Source organism: Entelurus aequoreus, linkage group LG12 (assembly GCF_033978785.1).
Source record: "Entelurus aequoreus isolate RoL-2023_Sb linkage group LG12, RoL_Eaeq_v1.1, whole genome shotgun sequence".
Taxonomy (NCBI): domain Eukaryota; kingdom Metazoa; phylum Chordata; class Actinopteri; order Syngnathiformes; family Syngnathidae; genus Entelurus; species Entelurus aequoreus.
Window position 1 is genome coordinate 52,184,015 of NC_084742.1, and position 26,930 is coordinate 52,210,944.

Sequence of the window (26,930 nt, forward strand, 5' to 3'; positions counted from 1 at the left end):
TGATTCCCATCCCAGTCGCTTCACACTCGGCTGCAAACTGATCCAGTGAGAGCTGAAGATCTTGGCCAGATGAAGCCATCAGGACCACATCATCGGCAAAAAGCAGAGACCTAATCCTGCAGCCACCAAACAAGACTGCTCAATAATTTTATTGTGACTGTTCCCACAGAATACCGTATTTTTCGGATCATATTGCGCACCGGATTATAGGGCACACTGGCGATGAGCGGGTGTATTCAGGTCTTTTTTCATACAAAAGGCGCATTAAAGGGTCATATTATGATTTTTTTGTCAATTTAAAACACTATCTTATGGTCTAAATAACATGTTTTGGTGATTATTTGGTGAAAGTGTTGCATACGGTAGATTATGTTTTACAGATCATCTTTAAGTAGCTTTCTGAGCATCTCTTCAGGAATCGCCGTTTTGTGGGCGGTCTTACAACGGCATTGGCACAACATGTCAACAACATCTATACATCATCATCATCATAGAGTTCACCAAGAAAAAAGACAAAGTGCCATTACTGAGACAGAAAAGCAGAGTAAAAAGGAACTATAGGCGTAGGAACCTTTCATTTAGAAAGCACTACACAGCACTGTGTCACTGGCCCAACCCTTCACTCACCAGGAACGTTGTCATGAATATACTACAACATCTTTTACTGGGATAGTTTTATTGATGTAACTTCCTGTGAGGAAGGGTGGGATTAAAAGAGCTGAGCATTGATTCAAAGTTTTTGGACTGTTTGGCACTTTCTTAAACTCGACTAAAACCCTTGTCACGTGGGGGTCGCATCTTACTGCGGGGTTCGTTCTCTCGGGATGCAGACGGACCACTCCGGACGAAGTCGGGGGCGTGGGCGGGGCGGGGGTGTGGTTGGGGGAGGGGCGTGGTTGGGGGCGTGGTTAAGAGGGGAGGAGTATATTTACAGCTAGAATTCACCAACTCGAGTATTTCATATATATATATATATATATATATATACATATATATATATATTTATGAAATACTTGACTTTCAGTGAATTCTAGCTATATATATATATATATATATATATATATATATATATATATATATATATATATATATATATATATATATATATATATATTTGTTTTATTATACATATAAATAAAATAAATACTTGAATTTCAGTGTTCCGGAGGCTATCCAGTAGATGGCAGTATTGTCCTGTTTAAGAGTGTCACAATATTGCTGTTTACGGCAGACAAACTGCTTTACGGTAGACGAAAACGTGACTGCTGTTGTTGTGTGTTGTTACCGCGCTGGGAGGACGTTAATGAAACTGCCTAACAATAAACCCACATAAGAAACCAAGAACTCGCCCTCGATCATTCTACAGTTATAACGTGATTGGGCAGGCACGCTGTTTATATCGTGGGAAAGCGGACCTGAAAACAGACTGTCGCCGCTGTCCCCACTCAGGTCCGCATTGACTTCAGACCTGTAGCCCTGACGTCCCAGGTCATGAAGGTCCTCGAGAGACTTGTGCTGGATCAGCTGAGGCCACTGGTGGCTCCTTCCCTGGATCCTCTACAGTTTGCATATCAGCCCCATGTAGGAGTGGACGATGCTGTTATCTACCTGCTGCATCATGCTCACTCTCACCTGGATGGTGGGAAGGGCACTGTGAGGATCATGTTTTTTGATTTCTCCAGTGCCTTTAACACCATTCAGCCAATTCTGATGAGTGACAAGTTGCTCAGGATGGGTGTCAGTTCATCCATTGTCTCCTGGATCACTGATTACTTGTCTGACAGGCCCCAGTTTGTGCGACTGGGGAGCTCCGTGTCGGATACTGTGGTCAGTGGTGTAGGTGCTCCACAGGGGACCGTCCTGTCTCCTTTCCTGTTCACCCTGTACACCTCAGACTTCCAGTATAGTTCCAGGTCCTGCCACCTGCAGAAATACTCTGACGACTCTGCTGTGGTCGGGTGTATCGGAGAGGGACGGGAATTGGAGTACAGGACACTGATCGCTGACTTTGTGGAGTGGTCTCAGGCAAACCATCTGGTCCTTAATGTGGACAAGACCAAGGAGCTGGTCATCGACTTCAGGAAGAGAGTGACCCCGGTGGAGCCCATCAAGATCCAGGGCCGGGAGGTGGCAGTAGTGGAGCAGTACAAGTACCTGGGAGTCCACTTGAACAGCAGTCTGGACTGGAAGGACAACTGCAAAGCTGTTTACAAGAAGGGCATGAGCAGACTCTTTTTCCTGAGGAAGCTTAGGTCATTCAATGTGTGCAGCAAGCTGTTGGAGATATTTTATCAGTCTGTTGTGGCCAGTGCACTGTACTTTGCAGTGGTTTGTTGGGGGAGCAGCACTAGCAAAAGGGACTCAAACCGGATTGATAATCTGATCCGGAAAGCCGGCCAAACTATTGGCACGCAATTGGAGGCGTTTGTGTCAGTGAGGGACAGGAGGTCACTGGACAAACTGCTGGCCATCATGGACAATCCTGCCCATCCACTCCACCTGACAATTAAGGGACAGCGGAGTTCATACTCCAACAGGCTCCTTCAACTTCCTTCCCGCACTGTGCGATTCAAGAACTCCTTCATTCCACACTCCATCCAGCTGTATAATCACTCGCCATACAGCAATAGATGACATCTGCCTATTACCTGACACCTGACATGTTAGCTACTTCTCTTTGTTTATAATGTCTGTTTTCTATTTCCTGCTGGACCTACTCTCCATTTTATGCTGCTGCTGTCATATAGACTGTATATACTGTAATATTGTACATGGTCATTGGTTTATATTGTATATATGTTATAGACATAATATAATATATCTGTATATAAATTACTCTGTACACATATTATGTATATATTCGTATATATGTTAGATTTTTTTTTATAGCTATATTAGTCTATTTATACCTGCATTGTCCTTTCCATCATTGTAACTGAGCTACTGTGTTGAACAATTTCCCTTGTGGATCATTAAAGTTTGTCTAAGTCTAAGTCTAAGTCTATTGAGCTGGAGGGGGCGTCGCCTCCAGCTCCGGCTGAATTCCGGGAGTTTATCGGGAGAACATTTCTTCCAGGAAGTTATCGGGAGAGGCGCTGAATTCCGGGAGTCTCCCGGTAAAACCGGGAGGGTTGGCAAGTATGCATATGTTTGTCCTCAAAAGATTAATGATCCTTTTCCCAAAATTACACTACTGTACTACAACTTAAAACAACTTTTTCTTTTCATGTATTTCTCATTTATTATTAACTTTTTCTTGTTTTTTATTCAACTCTCTATTGTATTCTCAGAACTACAATTTCCTTTTTCATAATACTTTTCTCAGTATTCGTATATTTACAGGTCTTTTAAACGTGTTAAACATATCAGCTCAGTGATTAAAGCAAGCTTTTCCAGTTCGGAAGTCTTGCTAAGGTGAAACAAAATGTTTTTCAAAGGGTTTTGAATATGCTTCTGTTTCTCATGCATAACTATTACAATTCTTTTTATTTTGCCCTTGACCAGTCCCCTATGCATGGACTAAAACTGGTGCAAAATGCAGCTCATTGTCTGTGCTACAATCACATCGTCCCTGTGCTTGCATTAGTCCTCCGATTTCAGTATCAGGACCAGTCTCATTTATGTTTCCCTAGGATTAGAAAAAAAAACTAAATTTGCAGGCCTAAACTATGGAACTCGCACCTTCTGCAAATTCCAACGTCTACATCTGTGTAGTCTTTCAAGTCAGCATTTTTTGATTTTTTAAATCAGCCCATTTTTATGAACTGGTGTTAAAATTGTCATTCTATTATCTTATCATTGCAATTTTTCTCCATGAATTTCCGACACATTTCCTGTTTCTCCTTATTCGTGCTTAGCATTTTCGACTGCCATACATACCTGAGGTTCTGACAAGTTTGGGGGATCCTGGATATCGGATAGGACCACCTCAAACGAGTCATCGAACATCTCATTTCCTGTGTGTCGGTAATAAATCATGGACTGAGAGAGGTCCCTCTGGAGAAATTTGCTGACATTATAACCTGGATAATATCAACAGAGAAAATTAAAGTCACTCAATAGGTATCCATTTTTTCCTTTATTTTGTTCATATTTTTCATATGATCTGGTATCATAATATCATGAAACATTCAATTTTTAGGGAGTTCTTAAGAAAATAAAAGTACAATTGTGGGGCAAATACCATATATTGAGAAAAATGTTGAGAAAAATATTGTGAAAAATTTGTGAAAAATATTGTGAAAAATATTGTGAAAAATATTGTGAAAAACAAAGTTGGAATAGTAAAAGATGTTGAAGTGTATTTCTGGTCTTGTCACCCTCTCCCGGGCAGGAGGGCGACACGGCAGTGCGGCTGGATCAAAAGAGACGTCGGGGACGCTTAGCTGAACAAAAAGTTGCTTTATTACAAGCGAGTGTCATTAAACAGGTCTGCAGTACCTGGAGGGACTCCGGTCAAAAAATGAAGGACTCCTAACTTGGAAGAGCCGAACCATCAGTTATATATTCCTTATTTCTCTGTCTGAGTGTGTGCTAAGTCAGGACAGGACAAACCTGACCATATAAGGAGATGTTCGTGTGTAGTGACTAGGGATGATGTTTGATAAGAAATTATCGAGTTCGAGCCCATTATCGAATCCTCTTATCGAACTGATTCCTTATCGATTCTCTTATCGAATCCAGATAGGTTGTTGTATATGGAAAAAAACACAATATTTGGTTTAACAAAAGCTCACTTTTATTTTATAAGAAAAAAATTTAATAAAATAAATAAATAAATATTGACTGTTACCCCCCTAAAATAATAAAATCAATAAATATTGACTGTTGTTGCCCAAAGTATATGGGGCGGCGTGGCGAAGTTGGTAGAGTGGCCGTGCCAGCAATCGGAGGGTTGCTGGTTACTGGGGTTCAATCCCCACCTTCTACCATCCTAGTCACGTCCGTTGTGTCCTTGGGCAAGACACTTCACCCTTGCTCCTGATGGCTGCTGGTTAGCGCCTTGCATGGCAGCTCCCGCCATCAGTGTGTGAATGTGTGTGTGAATGGGTGAATGTGGAAATACTGTCAAAGCGCTTTGAGTACCTTGAAGGTAGAAAAGCGCTATACAAGTATAACCCATTTATCATTATCATTTATATTAAGTGGAATTTTTCAGAAAAACAAATATATACAGTGACACAAAAACAACCTGTCTCTGTGATCACTGTAGGTGTATAAATAATAATATAGTGTTAAATAAAATCAGTCCCTTGGGCACAAAACTGAAAATAATACAGCTCTCCAAAAAGTGCACTTCTGCTGCTATTGGAACATACTAACTACACACACAGTTGTTGATCTTGCTTTGTCTTTTCCTATCTTTACTTTTGTCTTGCACTGGACTGTTTTTTTGGTTTTTTTTTAAACTGAAATACACACAATGACAAATGTATAAGCTATGTGGTTGAATTAACATACTGAAATGTAACACACAATATGTAAATATTAGCTTCACACAAATGTACAGTACTATCATCAAACAAAGACTTCTGAGTGTTGAAACTATTTCGATGGTGGAAATACGTGACTGGCAGCCATTTTAAGTCCTCAAAACATCCATTGAAACACTGCACAAAAATCGTTTTCAATAAACATCTTACTATCAAATTTACCACTTTCCACCTTAATATTGAGTTACATAAACAAGTTAAACAGTTTACGACAGACTTATCTTTTCCAAGGCTTGTAAGAGCTAACACAACTTGTCTACTTCTCAATTGTCTCATGAACTGGACTAACATCGTCAACCCGCAAGTGCCCAAACTATTGACGCGTACTATTTTCATATCGCCACAAGGTGTCAGTAAGAGTCTACAATCAAATGGGCATAACATTGCCCAATTCGTCCCCAGGGATTCAAATAAAGAACCAACTCTTTTGCTTAACTATAGTGGCCTCAATAACGGGAACCGGTTCTCAAAAAGGGATTTGAGTCCATGGAATCGGTTATTTTCTTATCGAACAACCGGGAGAATCGGTTTCGAACATCATCCCTAATAGTGACTGGGAAGACAACAGATGTATACCATAACTTGTAGGTTGACGTTTAAGATAAACATGGAATCTCTATAACTTTTGCATTCCGAAGCCAGGTTTTATTGCCTCTTCTCGTGAGAGAGCTAATTCCAGACCACATGCGAATGTTCAACTAAGGCTCATTCACAAGCATTATTTACTTGAACCTGGTGGTTCGCTTTCTCCAAGTTCAATATAAACATTCACCATATCTAGAACATAATATGAGTTAATTAATTCACTTCAACATCTTTCCTAGTAATATTTTTAGTGTAGTTAAATTTTTGCCTGACCTGTTAGCCCTGGTCCTGGAATCTTCATGATCTCCCCCGCCTGTGGGTGCGCGGTTATATTAAAAAGGATGTAGTCATCGCTGGAGTCCATATCGGACGCTTGAATGAAGGAGCCTTTCAGCAGGAGAATCTGACCCTGCAACGCCTCCAGCAGGACGTTGGCCACAAGGAACGGAGGGCTGTCGTCCTTCGGGAGAATCTTAACAGGAAACTTGTGACGGGTGTGGTGATGGCCATCAGTGATGCGGAACACAATGAAATCACTGGTGGAGTCGCTGTCGTCGTGGTTATAGCAAACGACGCCGGCTTTTATGTCACTGACGGTAAACATGAAGCCCTTTCTGCCTACAGAGAGAAGAGAGGCCTTTATTAGTACCGCAATGGGGAAATTCAGGATTCAAGCCGAGTTTGAAGTGACTGGGATGAGAATCAGCACCTCCAAGTCCGAGTCCATGGTTCTCGCCCGGAAAAGGGCGGAGTGCCATCTCCGGGTTGGGGAGAAGACCTTGCCCCATGTGGAGGAGTTCAAATACCTCGGAGTCTTGTTCACGAGTGGGGGAAGAGTGGATCGTGAGATCGACATGCGGATCGATGCGGCATCTTCAGTAATGCGGACCCTGTATCGATCCGTTGTGGTGAAGAAGGAACTGAGCCAGAAGGCAAATCTCTCAATTTACAGGTCGATCTACGTTCCCATCCTCACCTATGGTCATGAGCTCTGGGTTATGACCGAAAGGACAAGATCACGGGTACAAGCGGCCGAAATGTGTTTCCTCTGTCGGGTGGCGGGGCTCTCCCTTAAAGATAGGGTGAGAAGCTCTGCCATTAAAGGGAGGAGCTCAAAGTAAAGCCGCTGCTCCTCCACATCGAGAGGAACCAGATGAGGTGGTTCGGGCATCTGGTCAGGATGCCACCCGAACGCCTCCCTAGGGAGGTGTTTAGGGCACGTACGACCGGTAGGAGGCCACGGGGAAGACCCAGGACACGTTGGGAAGACTATGTCTCCCGGCTGGCCTGGGAACGTCTCGGGATCCCTCGGGAAGAGCTGGACAAAGTGGCTGGGGAGAGGGAAGTCTGTGCTTCCCTACTTAGGCTGCTGGCCCCCACGACTCGACCTCAGATAAGTGGAAGAAGATGGATGGATGGATGGATATCAACAAAGTCACTAACTTGACTTCCTTTAAATGGGTCTCATAAATAAAGGAAGTAATGTACTAAAAGCTAACAAATCCACAGCTTTCATGGTCTGAGTCGCCGTGATGCAGAGCTGGATTTGTTGCAAACAGAACATTTTGGGAGCCAATGTTGCGAGCTGGCTTCTCAACACAGGAGCATACGAGTTTATGAACGCCCTCCGCCTAATTACAATCATTTGCATCTGTATTTCTTAGAATCTTTCTTAAATTGGAAATTAATCCAAGGGCCGGGTTACTCAACAAAGCCTCGGGTCGTATATGGTCTGCGGGCCGTCAGTTGCCCATGTCTGTGCCAGAGGTACAGAGTCTACTGTTAGGTTACAGATTAAGCTGCTCTCTGGGTTCCTTCCAGACAAGGTGCTGTAGTGTGTCAACTGATCCCAGACCTGAATCTAACGAAGCACCTCTTAGAAATAGAAACAATGTAAAGTTGCATCTACTCCACCATAGGAGCTCATTCTGATCCATCTTTGGAGGGACTAATACCTCAAGGAGGCCATCCGTAGCCCAATTAGGAGCATATCCCAGACTTGGTGTGAGTGCATAAAATATACACACTCGTGAGCTGTATTATGATTAAATTCAACAAAGTCTGGGATGTGTCACTGGAAAAAAGACCAATAGAGTCCAACAACATCGTCTAATTTCCAACAATGCCGTGTACCCAATGCAATCTTACCTCGAACAGTCAGCCTCCCATGTAGAAGGCCGCCCACCACAATGATACGGACAGCGTCTATGTTGTCATTGTCCACAATCTGCAGCTGCTCCCACGTTATCCGGCGAGACTGACCCTCCAACAGGCTGAGACCTGCAAGAGTTATTGTACATTATTTTCAAAATGTTATGAGATCAAAGTAATAACAATATAAAAATGTGATATAGTTTCTTACGAAAATTTGGAAAAATACAATGACAAAACATTTTGTAGAGTTTAGGGAATAAAGTCATAACACAGCTTTTGGGGTGGGGGGGGGGGAATCCAGGGTTAGTGTTCGATTTTAAATTAAGTCAACATACAGGTCCGTATTTTCCGGACTATAAGGCGCACTTAAAATCTTTTTGTTTTCTCAAAACTCGACAGTGCACCTAACCTCAAAGCTATTTTATGTGGTACATGGTGTAATAATAAGTGTGACCAGTAGATGGCAGTCACACATAAGAGATACGTGTAGACTGCAATATGACTCAAGTAAACAACATCAACATTTTATATGTTCCATTGAAGATATAGAACATTACACACGGCGCTCAAAAATCTATCAAAATGTTTTAGTACGACTTTGGTAAGCTATGAAGCCGCACCGCTTGATGGATTGTACTGTGCTTCAACATATGAATATTATTATGGTGTGTCTATAAGGTAAGACATATTATCTGCCGTTTTGTTTCACAATATTATACAAAAGCAACTTTTCTTACCTTCTGGTACCTGCTGATCTGTATTTGGGATCTGCATAAGTCCTGAAAATGTGCACGCATCCGCCTTTGTAGTCAGTGGCGACACCGTAGTCGATAAGCTTCTTATTTTTCTCTGTCTTCTTGTTATGGGACATTCATCCTCCGGTGTTGCCATTTCTAATATAAAGTAGTGTAAAGTTCTTACTTATATCTGTCAGTAAACTCGCCATGAAAGCACTAAAACATACCGGTGTAGTGAGTTTACATTATTCACCCAATAGTTATTAGAGAGTTCTGGTCGGACGGTTTTTCACGGATGCTGCTCCGTTATGGATTTAAGTAAAGTCTGAATGTCATCAAAACAGTTAGCTCCATCTTTCGACACTTCTTCCACTCCCGTCCTTGCACGCTGCACCGCTACAACAAAGATGACGGGGAGAAGACGTTGCCGAAGGTGAGCCACGTAAATAAGACCGCCCACAAAACTGCGTATCCTGAAGCGACTGTCAGAAAGCGGCTTGAAGATGATCTGTAAAACATCATCTATGCAACATTTTAACCAAAGAACCACCATTACATGTTATGTAGACCACAAGGTAGTGTTTTACATTTAGAATAAAAATATTAATAACATGACTTCTTTAATGTGCCCTATAATCTGGTGCGCCTTATATATGAAAAAAGATAGAAAATAGACCATTCACCGACAGTGCGCCTTATAATCCGGTGCGCCCTATGATCCGTAAAATACGGTATCTATTTTTGTTGCAAAATTTGAACAAAGTTATCAAAATTCCCTTTTTTGGTGGAAATGTGCATTTTTATTTTTTTTGAGAATATCATTTTGGTTGTTAAAAAGGATTTCATTGCAACCCACATGAAAAGCTCCACAAAAAAAACATTCAGTTACTAAAAACAAAAAAACATTGAGATATCTGTTTTTGCGCATGATCTCTTTATATATTATTTTCTAATATGAGGGAGAGTGTGAACAGCACGCCTGCAGGAGCAAAGATCACCGCCTCTGTCCATGGTGCTGAAGACAGAGCACCATCAGACAGGGTGCTGTGCAGGGCTGACGGCGAGACACAGCTGGCAGGTGATTAGATTTCCCAGGTGGTACGAGTTGTCTAATCATCTGTTGTCTTTAACAGTAAGCGGCCGGGAGCAGAGAGAGAGAGAGGATACGGACGTGACTGAAAAGTAACGTTCTGGGGGAGAGCAACTTTGTTGAAACAATTTGAGTATTAAAACCTTTGTTAACAACTGCACACTTGGCTCTTGTGCCGTGTCTTCAGTGGAACTGCTAGGAATCGACTTCCACATATGCATTTGGCATACGCCCCTGGGACTAATGTGCAATGTTTTTTTGTGTAAGATACACAATTCCACTTGCTCCTTCATATTTGTTTTTCTAATAATAATAATAATGGATTAGATTTTATATCGCGCTTTTCTATTATTAGATACTCAAAGCGCTCACAGAGAAGTGGGAACCCATCATTCATTCACACCTGGTGGTGGTAAGCTACATTTGTAGCCACAGCTGCCCTGGGGTAGACTGACGGAAGCGAGGCTGCCAGTTTGCGCCTACGGCCCCTCCGACCACCACTTATCATTCATTCATCATTCATTCACCAGTGTGAGTGGCACCGGGGGCAAGGGTGAAGTGTCCTGCCCAAGGACACAAAGGCAGCGATTTGGATGTCAAGAGGCGGGGAGCGAACCTGCAACCCTCAGGTTTCTGGCACGGCCGCTCTACCCACTACTGTCCACCAAACTGTACTGTCCACCATGGGTGCCCGAGCTTTCAGCCGCTCTGCCCCACATCTTTGGAACTCTTTGCCACCAGACCTTCGAAACTTGGACTCAATATCCCTCTTCAAATTAAGACTCAAAACACACCTATTCCTGACTGCTTATTCATCATAATCATATTTTCTTCTCTATCTTTGTTGTTGTTATTATTGTTGTTTTCATCCAATTTGATTTTATTGTTTCGATCTTGTACGGTGTCCTCGAGTGCCCAGAAAGGCGCCTTATAAATACAATTATTATTATTACTACGCCATACCGCCCCGGTATGGCGGTTTTAGTATTTTTATTTGAAACTGTGTGCTTATCCCATCTGTATGTATAGTGCGTGAACATTTTATATTGTTGTACTTTTTAACTATGTTGCACTTTATGATATACCAGGTACAAAACCCAAAACAAGTGAAGTTGGCACGTTGTGTAATTCATAAATAAAAACAGAATACAATGATTTGCGAATCCTTTTCAACACACCGATGTCGCTTTTTGATGCAGTACCGGCTGTCACGGGCATTGCCGCTTACCTGCAGTGATTTCTCCAGGTTTTTCTGAACCTTTTGATGATATTACGGACCTTAGATGGTGAAATCCCTAAATTTCCTTGCAATAGCTCATTGAGTAATGTTGTTTTTAAACTGTTGGACAATTTTTTTGTTACAGATGTAGCGACAAACTGTAGTTACTGACAGTGGTTTTCTGAAGTGTTCCTGAGCCCATGTGGTGATATCCTTTACACACTGATGTCGCTTTTTGATGCAGTACCGCCTGAGGGATCGAAAGTCACGGGCATTCAATGTTGGTTTTCAGCCTTGCTGCTTACATGCGGTGATTTCTCCAGATTCTTTTAACCTTCTGATGATATTACGGACCGTAAATGGTGAAATCCCTAAATTCCTTGCAATCGCTGGTTGAGAAATGTTGTTCTTAAACTATTTGCTCACATATTTGTTCACAAAGTGTTGACCCTCGCCTCATCCTTGTTTGTGAATGACTGAGCATTTCATGGAAGCTGCTTTTATACCCAATCATGGCACCCACCTGTTCCCAGTTAGCCTGTTCACCTGTAGGATGTTCCAAATAAGTGTTTGATGAGCATTCCTCAACTTTCTCAGTCTTTTTTTGCCACTTCTGCCAGCTTTTTTGAAACATGTTGCAGGCATCAAATTCCAAATGAGCTAATGTTTGAAAAAACATAACAAAGTTTCTCAGTTCGAACTTTAAGTATCTTGTCTTTGCGGTCTATTCAACTGAATATAGGTTGAAAATAATTTGCAAATCATTGTATTTTGTTTTTATTTACCATTTACACAACGTGCCAACTTCACTGGTTTTGGGTTTTTCTTTTATGAACCCCGCACAATAATTACAGTGTGCTTGAACGATAAGTTTATACATAAATAGCCAGTAAAAAACTTGAACCTTGAAGTTTTGTAGGGATCAACAAAAAATATATTTGTCTTTGTGGCACTGTTATGCATTATATTCTTTTTAGTATTCTATTTATATCATTTCTATTTAGGACTTTTTTCCCCAAAAAATATTGTCACTTGGATGTGAAATCGAATAACACAAAAACTGCCAATACCCATGTTCCAAGAGACTTTCGGCGCATTGGTGTCGGCGGTCCGCACAGACACGTGAACCTTTATCGGTGGGCTCCTCTCGAAGAAAAAATCATGAACTTCAATTTCCATCTGTACGGGAAAATGCATGACATTAGATATGTATCGCTTTCACAATTTAGTTTTACAGTGTTTTCTGTAGATTTTGTGAAGACCTCGTAGTTCCTATGCCGGCTATGCGAGGAGTTCGGGGGCTGATAGCCGATGAGCATGTCACTCAGATCCAACCCCGTGAAGGAGTTGATCGGACGAGTGTGGTCCGACAGGTGAGCGATGAAACCGCCCGTTGGCGAAAGCTCAGTGATGTTGAAAATCAAACGCTCCTTCTGCGTTTCATCGTCGTGGGCATCCAACGTGGTTGTAGACAACGGGGTGAGGACAAACTGGTCCACCTCCAGGATGAATGTTGGCATGAACGACGCTGCCGGGGGTCGGTTAGCCAACGCGCCATTAATCCGAACTGGAATCCAGATCTGTTCGGACTTTAGAGGGGAGAAAAAAACAACGTCATGTTTTTTATTCATATAATTATGTGAAGTCGGCACGTTGTGTAGATGGTAAATAAAAACAGAATACAATGATTTGCAAATCCTTTTCAACCTATAGTCAATTGAATAGACTGCAAAGACAAGTTATTTAATGTTCGAACTGGAAAACTTTGTTATTTTTTGCAAATATTAGCTCATTTGGAATTTGATGCCTTCAACATGTTTCAAAGAAAGCTGGCACAAGTGGCAAAAAAGACTGATAAAGTTGAGGAATGCTCATCAAACACTTATTTGGAACATCCCACAGGTGAACAGGCTAACTGGGAACAGGTGGGTGCCATGATATAAAATCAGCTTCCATTAGATGCTCAGTCATTCACAAACAAGGATGGGGCGAGGGTCACCACTTTGTCAACAAATGCGTGAGCAAATTGTTGAACAGTTTAAGAACATTTCTCAACGAGCTATTGCAAGGAATTTAGGGATTTCACTCCCTACGGTCCGTAATATCATCAAAAGGTTCAGAGAATCTGGAGAAATCACTGCACGTAACTTTGAATGCCTGTGACCTTCGATCCCTCAGGCGGTACTGCATCAAAAAGCGACATCAGTGTGTAAAGGATATCACCACATGGGCTCAGGAACACTTCAGAAAACCACTGTCAGTAACTACAGTCGGTTGCTACATCTTTAAGTGCAAGTTAAAACTCGACTATGCAAAGCGAAGTCCATTTATCAACAACACCCAGAAAAGCCGCCGGTTTCGCTGGGCCCGAGCTCATCTAAGATGGACTGATGCAAAGTGGAAAAGTGTTCTGTGGTCTGGCGATTCCACATTTCAAATTGTTTATGGAAACTGTGGACGTCGTGTCCTCCGGACCAAAGAGGAAAAGAACCATCCGGACTGTTATAGGCGCAAAGTTCAAAAGCCAGGATCTGTGATGGTATGGGGGTGTATTAGTGCCCATGGCATGGGTAACTTACACATCTGTGAAGGCACCATTAATGCTGAAAGGTACATACAGGTTTTGGAGCAACATATGTTGCCATCCAAGCAACATATTTTAATGGACGCCCCTGCTTATTTCAGCAAGACAATGCCAAACCACATTCTGCACGTGTTCCAACAACAAGGCTTCGTAATAAAAGAGTGCGGGTACCAGACTGGCCTGCTTGTATGCGAAATAATTCCACCTAAAAGCTTCAAAAATTGGTCTCCTCAGTTCCCAAACGTTTACTGAGTGTTGTTAAAAGGAAAGGCCATGTAACACAGTGGTAAAAATGCCCCTGTGACAACTTTTTTGCAATGTGTTGCTGCCATTAAATTCTAAGTTAATGGTTATTTGCAAAACAAAATTATGTTTCTCAGTTTGAACATTAAATATCTTGTCTTTGCAGTCTATTCAATTGAATATAAGTTGAAAAAGATTTGCAAATCATTGTATTCTGTTTTTATTTACCATTTACACAACGTGCCAACTTCACTGGTTTTGGGTTTTTGTAAATACAAATGAAATCCCAACACAAAAAGTTACAATGGAAAAATAGTAAACATTAGGTGTGTCCCAATATGATATATCGGTCCGATATCGGGAAAAAATAACTGTATTGGATGATATTGGCGTGCCTCTAAAATTTCTGATACAAGCCCCAACAAGTGTCGACTTGTACAGCCAGTTAACAGCTAAATGTCTTCCAAAAAGCACACAAGTTTGATCTTTCCTTATATTTTAGAGAAGTATTTCACAAAATGTCAATATTTGATGTTATAGTATGAGCTCGTAGCTACACAACAGCTACACGTACGTAAGAGATGTCCTGAATTGAACAATATTTCAGTTTAAAACACCACATTAGTAAATACAAACAAGTTTTAAAGAATTATAGTTGCATATCCCTTACAGATACAATGTTTCCAAGGCAGAAACTTATTAGAAAATATCCACTAACAAACGTGTATGGATCATTCAACTTCCTGCATCATGCACTGGATTATTATGACCACTGGATGTCCCTAAAACACAAATTAACACCTTTAAATTGGTGTGTTCACACCTATCATTGGTCTCTAAACAATTTTACTTGATCACCCCTTTTCTAACAACAAACTTCACACAGAAATACTCCAGGCCCGGGGATCGAACCCAGGACTTTATTATTGTGAGGCACACGCACTAAACTGTGTCACCCGGCCATAATGCAAATAGTTTTTGTTTTTTTTAATCAAGCAAAGACCCTGCATAAGTGTGTATTGTTTGTGCTACGGTGCCATTTTTTGGATGAGTGTCAGAAAAATTGTATGTAAATTATCAAATATTTTTCCGTTCTGAGTTCCCAGTGAACAGACGAAAGCTGTCTTTGTTGCACCAAGCCAAAGGCTTGGAAAAATCCTCTGTGTACGATGGGAGGAGACGGGAGGGTTTATCTATTGTGATCCAAGACTTGCCCAAGCTCGATCCAGGACCAGTCCAAGCCAGAGGCATCTTTTTCTTTTGTGTTAATGTGACCGAAAACAATGGCTGTTTACATACCCCCCATTCCTTTAGATGCAGCTGTTGTTATGTAAACAGGTAATATCCAAATAAAAGAGGAGACGTGAACCTTTTTTCGTTAGAGCGTGGGTGACACTGTAAGAAGTTACAGGTCGACAAGTTTCTCCTCAATTGAGCCAAATTTAATCCTGTCTCTGTTTATTTCCTTGCTTCTTGTCCGTTTTAATAGATGTCATCGATGTTTGAACCTGACAATGAGTTCACTCACTGCAGATGCTGCAGTGCTACATTGTATTGACTGAGCTTTCAACCGGAAGTACAAGTGTCGCCCCGTCTTCTTGCCGTCCATAACGTTACTACTCGTATGGATTCTTCATTCGTCACTCCAAGCAAAGTTTGTAAGTTTTACAGATTAACTAAAACAAATCTTACTTACTCAACCGTCCCATGTGTGACGTCTGTTGGAGTTTTTCCACGCATATTTGTACGTTTACGAGTGTCTTTGTTAGTATCCCCAGAGACAAGCTACACGGCAAAAGTAGCTTGCTACAACAAAGCTAAAAAAGCATTTTTAGTGAATCTTATTGTAGCCCATGTATCTAGATGCATATCGGATTGCCATTTAAGGTAGAGATGCACACCCTCCATCTTCTTCCACTTATACGAGGTTGGGTCGCGGGGCAGCAGCCTAAGCAGGGAAGCCCAGACTTCCCTCTCCCCAGCCACTTCGTCCAGCTCTTCCCGGGGGATTCCGAGGCGTTCCCAGGCCAGCCGGTAGACATAGTCTTCCCAACGTGTCCTGGGTCTTCCCCGTGGCCTCCTACCGGTCAAACGTGCCCTAAACAGCTCCCAAGGGAGGCGTTCGGGTGGCATCCTGACCAGATGCCCGAACCACCTCATCTGGCTCCTCTCAATGTGGAGGAGCAGCAGCTTTACTTTGAGTTCCCCTGGATGGTAGAGCTTCTCACCCTATCTCTAAGGGAGAGCTCCACCACCCGGCGGAGGAAACTCATTTCGGCCGCTTGTACCCGTGATCTTGTCCTTTCGGTCATAACCCAAAGCTCATGACCGTAGGTGAGGATGGGAACGTAGATCGACCGGTAAATTGAGAGCTTTGCCTTCCGGCTCAGCTCCTTCTTCACCACAACGGATCGATACAGCGTCTGCATTACTGAAGACGCCGCACCGATCCGCCTGTCGATCTCCTGATCCACTCTTCCCTCACTCGTGAACAAGACTCCGAGGTACTTGAACTCCTCCACTTGGGGCAGGGTCTCCTCCCAGAGATGCACACCCCTAATATATACTGTATATACATATACTGACATAAAGCCGTATTAGCAAAAAAGTCAAAATGTTTGCCTTATATATATTTTCGCTCCTTGTGTCCTTGAGGTCAAGCCTGAAGACGACGTAATCTCTGTCAGGAGAAGGAGGGTCCATGTGCTGATATTTCAGCCCCATCACCAAGAAGTCATCGCAGGAAATTTTGAGGAACTCCACAATCTGTACGTTCTCAAGGCAGTTGTCCAAGCCGCATGATGACACGATTTTTAAATGTTCTGGGGAAGAAAAGAAAATACCAACAAGTCTTGTGAGTACTGAGAAAAAATATTGATGTAAGGAGAAGATGAGATTAGTACTATTACAAGAAAAAAGTCAGAGTGTTTGGTGGTGTGTTTGTGCGGGTTTGGATTGGGGCGTGGAGTTTCTTGGTGGGGGGTGATGTTGATGTCTTTTGTTTGCATGTTGGCTTTTGGGCTGACTGGTCTCCATGGATTTGTTGTCGTGTGGTTGTCAGTCCTGGCCTTTCGGTCGTTTTGATTTGATCCGAAGGAGCTGGTTGTCAGAGGTATTGCAACCATTGTTTCTGCTGCCGTTTATCTGTTGTGAAGACGCCCGTGGTTGCTGGGTCTGGTGCAAGGGGGTGGCCGCTGTTGTGGTTTGTGACAGCCCCTGCGCGTGGTGGTTGTCGGGGCTGGGGGACTTGCCGGCTTTGTTTTCGTTTGTTATCGTATTGGTTACTTGTCAGACTCACCAACATCAGCATCAAGGAGGGTGACTCCCTCATTACAGACAAAATGGAGGTAGCTAGCAGACTTAACGCCTTTTTCACCAGCATAGCTGCAACTCTTGTCAACAAGCTGTCCCACCACTCTGGTCGCTTTGGTGTAGAACACATTAAAGCCTTCTACAGAAAGCTAGGAGTATCCAACGATGATTTCAAATTAGAAATGGTCACAGCTGATGAGGTGTTTAAAAAATTGAGCGCGCTCCACCCTAACAAGGCCACCGGCCTTGATAATATTCCCTCCAGATTCCTCAGGGACTCTGCCTCCATCATTGCCCCGATCATCACGCACATAATAAACCTATCAATTACACAAGGCCAAGTACCAAAAGATTTTAAGATAGCAAGAGTAACTCCCCTCTTTAAAAAAGGAAGCAAATTGGAACCCGGCAACTACCGACCTGTTTCTATTCTCAGCTCCATTTCGAAAGTAATGGAGAAAATAGTTTATGAACAGGTCGATAGTTACCTTGCCACTAATAAACTCATGTACAAATTCCAATCCGGCTTCAGAACTAACCACTCCACTGACACATGCCTTCTCTATCTGACCGACCACATCAAACATGAGGTGGACGCGGGCAAATACTGCGGCATGGTCATGCTGGACTTTCAGAAGTCCTTTGACACCGTTAACCACGCTATACTGTTGGATAAGCTCAGAGCAATCGGATTTAACAAAACCTCTTGGAGCTGGATGCAGTCTTACTTGGAGGGGAGGGAGCAGGTGGTAGAGGTGAACGGCACCGTGTTCCCCCCCCCTCTCGGTGAGCTGTGGAGTCCCCCAAGGCAGTATATTGGGACCTTTACTGTTCCTAATATACATAAACGACATGTCATCGGCATGCGACTGTGAATTGTTTTTGTTTGCGGATGACTCTGCCCTGCTGGTATCCGGCAAGGACAAGTCACAGGTGGAGAAAATCCTCAGTGCTGAGCTCTGTAGAACTTGCACCTGGCTCGCTGACAACAAGCTATCCATACACTTGGGTAAAACAGAATCCATCCTGTTTGGGTCCCACATCAAACTTAAGAGAGTCAATCACTTCACCATAAAAGTAGGTGACAGTGTCATCACCAGGAAAGATGAGGTCACCTACCTAGATTCCATTCTAGAGGCTAACCTTTCCTGTGATAAAATGGCAACCAAGGTAATCAAAAAGGTTAACCAACGAACGAGATTTCTCTACAGAATTTCCTCTCTGGTCAACAAAAGCACCTTGAGGATTCTGGCGGGAACTCTCGTTCAACCCTTTTTCGATTATGCATGCACCTCCTGGTACCCTAGCACCTCCAAAACCCTCAAATCTAAACTCCAAACATCTCAGAACAAGCTAGTCAGGTTACTTCTAGACCTCCACCCCAGATCCCACCTCACTCCTACCCACTTCTCTAAAGTGGGCGGGCTCAAGGTGGAGGACAGAGTTAAACAACTTGCACTGAGCCTAGTCTATAAAATCTGCTACACCTCCCTGATACCGAAGTACATGTCAAACTACTTCCTTAACGTAAATGACCGCCATAACCACAACACCAGGGGGTGCTCCACTAACCACGTTAAACCCAGATTCCGAACTAACAAAGGTCTTAACTCATTCTCTTTCTATGCCACATCAATGTGGAATGCGCTCCCAACAGGTATAAAAGAAAGGGCATCTCTATCCTCCTTCAAAACCGCAATAAAAGTTCACCTCCAGGCAGCTACAACCCTAAACTAACACCCTCCCCGGATTGCTAATAATCAAATGTAAACAATCAAATGCAGATACTTTTTCTTTTTCTTATGCCTTCTGATCTCTCTCTCTCTCTCTCTCTCTCTATGTCCACTACTTGATGTCCATATCCCCCACCCCACCCACCCCCCTCCCTCCACACCCCTGATTGTAAATAATGTAAATAATTCAATGTGATTATCTTGTGTGATGACTGTATTATGATGATAGTATATATGATAGTATATATCTGTATCATGAATCAATTTAAGTGGACCCCGACTTAAACAAGTTGAAAAACGTATTCGGGTGTTACCATTTAGTGGTCAATTGTACGGAATATGTACTTCACTGTGCAACCTACTAATAAAAGTCTCAATCAATCAATCAATCAAAGGTTGCAGCCCGAGCCTGCCTTCGCACTTTGCCGCGCCGTCCTTCCCGCCCGATGTCGTGCCTTCTTCTGGGTGCGGGCTTGTCATTTTGCTTCTACGTGGTGTTTCCTATAGACATTCTGTGATGAACACTAAAGTCAAATATCAAAGCACCGCTCTGGTGTAGATCAGGGGGGCCATTTTTGTTCCCAATCATGCCTCTCCAGGCCCCAAAATCCTTGACTCCGTAAGTGTTCCACCAAAATATATAATGTTTGTACTGATACCGTTTTATACGTAGGTTATATATATATATATATATATATATATATATATATATATATATATATATATATATATATATATATATATATATATATATATATATATATATATATATATATATATATATATATATATATATATATAAAATATCTAACTGTTCAATTGTTGAAATATTTTGAGAACTATCAAGCGAGATTGAGAGAACATTGCATTCAGTGTGACAATAAATGTCATATTTCTAAAATCTTTTGATTGTTGATTACATATACATCACATACTCAATCAGCAATTGCAAAATTAGGGTTGTACGGTACACCGGTACTGGTATAGTATCGCGGTACTAATGAATCAAAAACGGTACTATAATCTGTTTGAAAAGTACCGGTTCGCCTTTTTTTTTTTTTTTACAGTAATGACGGCGCATAGCTGGTTTTACAAGCAGAGGAGCATGTTTGGCAGCGCACAATCACAGAGTACTTACAAGCAGACACGGTGTGTAGACAGAAAAGGGAAAATGGACGCATTTTGGTCTAAAAACTAACGATAAAGATGAAGCTATAACACTGAAACGCCCTCAGGAAGAGGTGCTTTAAAACATGGCTAGCTAGCTAGCGGCTAATGTCCATCCAAAGTGTTTTAGCTACTTCTAAATCACTAACCCTCGCCTCCATGGCGACAAATAAAGTACGTTTCTTACAAGTATCATCCCTGCAGGACGAGGAATAGCTAAACATGCTTCACTACACATCGTAGCTCACCGGCGTGACCTACATTGGTGGACCTACACCTGACATCCACTGTAGTGATACCAGAGCATATCTCGTCGATAAAAACTACTATGATTACATCTATATTTTTTATCATCACAAAAACTTTTTTCTTTTCTATTTTATATTATGTTAATAAACTCAGGAAATACGTCCCTGGACGCATGAGGAATTTGAATATGACCAATGTATGATCTTGTAACTACTTGGTATCGGATCAATACCTAAATTTGTAGTATCATCCAAAACTAATGTAAAGTATCCAAACAACAGAAGAATAAGTGATTATTACATTTTAACAGAAGTGTAGATAGAACATGTTAAAAGAGAAAATAAGCAGATACTAACAGTAGATGAGCATGTAGATTAATAATCAATTTTTACAGTTTGTCCCTCATAATTGTGACAAAATAATAGAATGATAAATGACACAATATGTTACTGCATATGTCAGTAGACTAATTAGAAACCTTTGTTTGTTTACTTACTACTAAAAGACAAGTTGCCTTGTATGTTCACTATTTTATTTAAGGACAAAATTGTTCTTCGATTGCAATAAAAAACATATTTTTAATATACCCTGAGATTTTTTGTTAAAATAAAGCCAATAATGTAATTTTTTGTGGTCCCCTTTATTTAGAAAAGTATCGTAAAGTATCGAAATACATTTTAGTACCGGTACCGGTACCAAGTTATTGGTATCGCGACAACACTATGCAAACTTTGAACAAAATGTAAACATCATCACCCACTTACAAACTTTTATTTCAGAAATTGTTCTTTAACTGAACCTATTTGAATATTGATTGAATACCCAAACTAAACAGTAGTATTGAGCGGTTTGGTCATAACATTATGAGGAAAACATGTTAATGTTACGAAATAAATAAAGTACTGAGAATTGCAGTATTTTGAGAATAAAGTCAGAATAAAATGTACGTAAAAGTACCCAAAAAAAGTTGCCCTGTAACTAATACCTCGTTGCCTCTTTACATGGATGTCGCTGGTCAGGTTGTCCCGTTGCTTCACACGGTTCTGTGGCGTGGAGCTAATGAGTCGTCCGTGTGCCGGCAAGTGGGTGTTTGGAGTGTCAATATAGATCATACACTCCAAGCTCGCCCTTCTCTCGTAGTGGAAAGACACCACGTTTCCATCCAGAGCGTCCGATATCCCATAAGCAGAAACCTCTAGAGTTTTGGGCCCCAGCTTCATGATGCTGCATTCAGGTTCCACAATGTCAACATGAAGATAAAACACTTCCATGTATGTGTCGGTGTCAGTAAACCTGATTGGACAAAACAGAGCCAAGGCTAAAACTAACAATGAAACCCCAAAATTATGCTTCATAGGGTTTGACCTCAAAATCTAGGTATACAGGATACCTGTACAGCTGAAGTTTGACTGTGTCCTCCGTTAACAGGGGACAGCCATTATGGACGTATTTGACCTCGTTATCCTGATAATGGCAGTCGAATACCTGGAGAAAAGCAAAAATCGCAAGTTTACTAAAATAAAGTTGCAATCCTACCAGAAGAAGTCCAAAAAGTTGCACTCCTACAAATTCAAGGGAGAGAAAAAAAACAATACATTTTCTAATATTGTAAAGAAAAAAGTTGTAACGTTGCTATAATGGTACGATTTCAAAACAAATGATCAATCAAATTGTAGACTGTAGAATTAACAATAGATTTTACGGTTCAATTTTACGGAGTTTTTTACCGGAAAATCCATTTTGGTACTGTTTTTTTCCATATATATATATATATATATATATATATATATATATAAAACTGGCTAGAACTGTTGCTTGAATTTTACTGCTAAAAACAGTGGTATTGTTTCTCCATTCTATTTCATTTATTACATTTTTTTATATGCTGTAAAAAAAAAAAAAGCACTGCTTTTACTATAAAATTCTAGTGACTGAGCTGCCAGTTTTTAAAGTGAAATTTTAAATATTGTTTTTGCAGCTGACATAAAAAAAAGATATTGTTAATGTATTATATGCTGCAAACGAAAAAAAAAAAAGCACAGTAAATAAAAATAAAAACATCTCGTAGATATACAGTATATATATTATAATGGAGTCGTAATTCAAGCATTTTTAAAATGTATTTTAAATATTATAATTTAAATGGATGTTGTAATATTACAAGAAAAAATATGTACCGTTATATAACACAGTACAAATATAGAGTAAGACACTTTTTTTTTTTTTTTTTTAATTATAAAATAAAATTATAAAGTCATAATATTATAAAGAGAAGCCACCTTTTTTGGTAAAAAAAAAAAAAGAAAAAGAAAAAGAAAAAAAGTCAAATTCTTACCAGATTTTTAGATAAATACACCACGAAAAATGGGGCAATATGTAGAAGAAAAAGTTACAACGTGAAGTTAACATTAGAGAATAAACAACTTTGATATGTTGCCTTTTTTTGTAGAGAAAATTCGTAATTGTAATGTTACTATATTGTTTTCTCTTTCTAAAAAAAAAAGTCTAATCTCTAGAATTTTTTTTTCCAAACAAACAGAAAGAAAAATATTATTAAATGACTTTGCAGATTACAAGTGGTCCTCTGGTTATGAACAAGTTCCATTCTACGAGTGGAACCAAAATGAACACTTCAATCGCGCACAATAAACACATGAAGGACATAAAATAACCAAAACACTAAATACAAGAATCGAATGATACAGTGATAAAAATTGTAACAATTGCTGACCTTTTTCTCTTTTATGGGTTTGCATTTCTAAACCGGCGCATCAGGAAACTCACTTGTTACTTCATCACACCTTGATCATTAGCTTATACAAATTAGCCCGAACCCTAAACAATACAAACACTTTGCTCTCACTACCAAAGCCCCTTTTTACTTTTCAAATTAATTTCATGTCAAGTCATCATTAAATGCCCCTTATAGGTCTAACGGCATTAATAAATCATGTTTTTTTCTAATACCTCTATAACTGATAATAGGAGTTCAGCCGGGATATTCTCATTTCAAAATTAGATTTACAGCCCAGAAATATTGTCATTGTTTTCATTTCGATGCCCCACCCTCCACCGTTTGACCAATTAGAAAGTCTGTGAGTGTGTCACATCCAGGTTGCCAGTTACACACCGCCATCTTCGTCTACCTACTGCCACTGGTAAAGTTACTAAACATGTCAGACCTAAGAAAATCTAAAAGGCCTCGTTACCATTCTCAACTTTTTCATGACAAAGCCAGGAAAAAAACGATAATTTGTATTGGGGATGCCTTTGAAAGGTGGAGACGATTAAAGGCGGAGAACTTTTTTTTATCTGACGCCAAACTTGCTAATTTCCTCCTTGATAGGTAAGTCAGGCATTTACATTTTCTTATTACATGTAATACATGGAAATGGACATTTGGTATGTAAACTATATTGTCCAATACAGTCTATGATCTTGTCTAACAAAGCTAGTATGTTCCTGCAACGAATGCTTAGTGTGATGGTGCTTAGCTCCTAGTGTAATGCTTAGCATGCTAGCCCGGTCAATGACACATCGACATATAGACTAACGGGGGAAATATATGCCTGTTAGCCAATATGTCAATGTATCATCCAACTGACAGGGCAAAATATATTTTTGACAAATACAACCTATGTGGATATGGGTAGTGTCAGTGCCTATAGAAGCATGTAAGTCCCATCTTAAAACTCATTTGTATACTCTAGCCTTTAAATAGACCCCCCTTTTAGACCAGTTGATCTGCCGTTTCTTTTCTTTTCTGCTCTGCCCCCCTCTCCCTCGTGGAGGGGGGGGCACAGGTCCGGTGAACATGGATGAAGTGCTGGCTGTCCAGAGTCAGGACCCGGGATGGACTGCTGGTTTGTGCATCGGTTGGGGACATCTCTGCGCTGCTGACCCGTCTCCACTCGGGATGGTCTCCTGCTGGCCCCATTATGGACTGGACTCTCACTATTATGTTAGATCCACTATGGACTGGACTCTCACTACTATGTTAGATCCACTATGGACTGGACTTTCACAATATTATGCTAAATCCACTCGACGTCCATTGCACCGGTTGCCCACATCTGCGGTCCTCTCCAAGGTTTTTCATTGTTATCCCACTGGGTTGAGTTTTTCCTTGCCCTGATGTGGCATCTGAACCGAGGATGTCGTTGTGGCTTGTGCACCCCTTTGAGACACTTGTGATTTAGGGCTATATAAATAAACATTGATTGACATTGATTGATATTTCCTTCTCAATATGCTGATACACTGAGGAAATGGGTTCCAACATTAGCACGGCCGCTATCATGGCAATGTGAAATGTATGGAGACAGCCAAATCACATGATAAACAAATTCCTTATTCGTGTAGCCTATAGGCATACCTTGGTAAAATGTCTCCTCTTTTATTTTTGGACTTATATTAGGCTGCTGAGCATGCTCTACTTATTTTCACCAGTATAATCATTGCGAGCGTTGGTTGTAGTTGGTTTTAGTCTTTGTTTTCTGATAGTACTGGCAATAACCATATGATTGCCATTTCAAGATCATTGTCTCCCAAAACGTTATTAGTTAATGAGGTCATTAGAGACAACAATCTTAACGTCATTGGTCTCAGCGAAACCTGGCTCAAACCAGACGATTTTTTTTGCGCTGAATGAGGCATCTCCTCCTAACTATACAAATGCCCATATTGCCTGTCCCCTTAAAAGGGGTAGGGGGTCGCACTAATATACAATGAAAACTTTAACCTTACCCCTAACCTAAATAATAAATATAAATTATTTGAGGTGCTTACTATGAGGTCTGTCACACCGCTGCCTCTCTACCAGGCTGTTGTCTAGCGCCCCCCCTGGGCCCTATTCGGACTTTATCGGTGAATTCTCAGAGTTCGCTGCTGATCTAGTGACGCACGCCGACAATATAATCATAATGGGGAACTTTAATATCCATATGAATACCCCATCGGACCCTCAGTGCGTGGCGCTCCAGACTATAATTGATAGCTGTGACGTACTTCTTCCTGAAAATAGCCTAATTCCTGTGTAAAATGTGTTGGTTAGAGATTTGCTACTGACAAAACGCTTGTTTATTCAGCTATTATTGTCCCAGCACCTCAACCCCTAGTAAGAGGCAGTGGAAGTTTGAAGTTCCTTAGAGTAGCCCGGTCCATTGAGCTCGGTCCGGCTGTGTATCTGGCAACCTCAGTCAGGGAGAATTTGACCGTGATTGCAGTACCATTTCTGGCCACATCATTACATATGGCTCCTTTAAATACAACACATCCTTCTCCGGAATCAACACATAGTAACACAGTAACAGCAATGGCAAATAGAGCTAATTCTGGTCTTTTCTCCTCATTCAGAACTTTTCAGGATGTTCATTTTCACTTCCACGATTTCTTTTCTCTGCACACCCGGCCTGATATTTAGGAGACACAAGTTAACTTGTGCATAACGTTAACTAATAAGCTGTGTTATCCTTCCTCAGTTTAGCTTACACCACGTACCGTAACTCTAACTCGTTGTCGAGCAAGTCTCGACTTTACAGACCAAAATTAGGTTTTAATTGATTTATGGGAACACACAATGTCGTAAAGATGGAACGTTGTAAAGCCAGGACCACCTGTAATTTATTTCAATCATTATTTAGCATGGATTAACAGTGGGAGGAGCAACAACTAATCAGCATGTTTACCTGAGGCCGGAATTTGCCCACTCGTTGGGTGATGGCCTCGTTTAAGACGACCTCCACCTTACAGGCATTTTTGTGAAGCGGGATCAAGAACTGGAGGTCGCCTTCCTGGAGGTAGGCTGACTGACCCCGCCTCACCTTTAACCCTTTGTTGACCTTCACAAGGGAACCATTGGCGCAGGAACAAGTCATTCCCAGAAGGAGAAAGAGAAGAACTGAGAATGGAAGGATGGGTTTATCGCCCTTGGACCCGGTCATTGTCGAGTCCATCGTAGCCACTAGAGGTGAACCAGCATCGTTTTCTGACCGTGCCATGTGTGCCTTTTCATCGAAGTTAGGAACTGAGTGGAAAAAACATGTTTAAGGTTGCTATATATCAGAAGAAACTATGTAAACATGTATAAAAAAATTCAAATCACCTTTTTAGGCGTTTTTTTCATCTTATCAGATAAAAGGTAAGTACAAAAACCCAAAACCATGTTGTGTAAATGGTCAATAAAAACAGAATACAATGATTTGCAAATCCTTTTCAACTTATATTCAATTGAATAGACTGCAAAGACAAGATACTTATTGTTCGAACTGGTAAACTTTGTTAATTTTTGCAAATATTTGCTCATTTGGAATTTGATGCCTGCAACATGTTTAAAAAAAAGCTGGCACAAGTGTCAAAAAAGACTG

General features: G+C 41.0%; 1 protein-coding gene across 1 annotated transcript in view; it reads right to left on the minus strand.

The window, feature by feature from the left end:
* Nucleotides 1-26,519, minus strand: part of frem1a (Fras1 related extracellular matrix 1a) — a 68,388-nt gene extending 41,869 nt beyond the window's left edge. The window contains exons 1-9 of the mRNA XM_062064428.1: nt 26,253-26,519; nt 21,956-22,050; nt 21,551-21,858; nt 16,727-16,926; nt 12,540-12,866; nt 12,348-12,456; nt 8,226-8,357; nt 6,351-6,695; nt 3,880-4,022 (exon numbers count right to left, since the gene is read on the minus strand). Coding sequence (XP_061920412.1) covers nt 3,880-4,022; nt 6,351-6,695; nt 8,226-8,357; nt 12,348-12,456; nt 12,540-12,866; nt 16,727-16,926; nt 21,551-21,858; nt 21,956-22,050; nt 26,253-26,519 — 1,926 coding nt within the window. The remainder of the gene's footprint in view (nt 1-3,879; nt 4,023-6,350; nt 6,696-8,225; nt 8,358-12,347; nt 12,457-12,539; nt 12,867-16,726; nt 16,927-21,550; nt 21,859-21,955; nt 22,051-26,252) is intronic.
* Between the last annotated feature and the right edge of the window lie 411 nt (nt 26,520-26,930).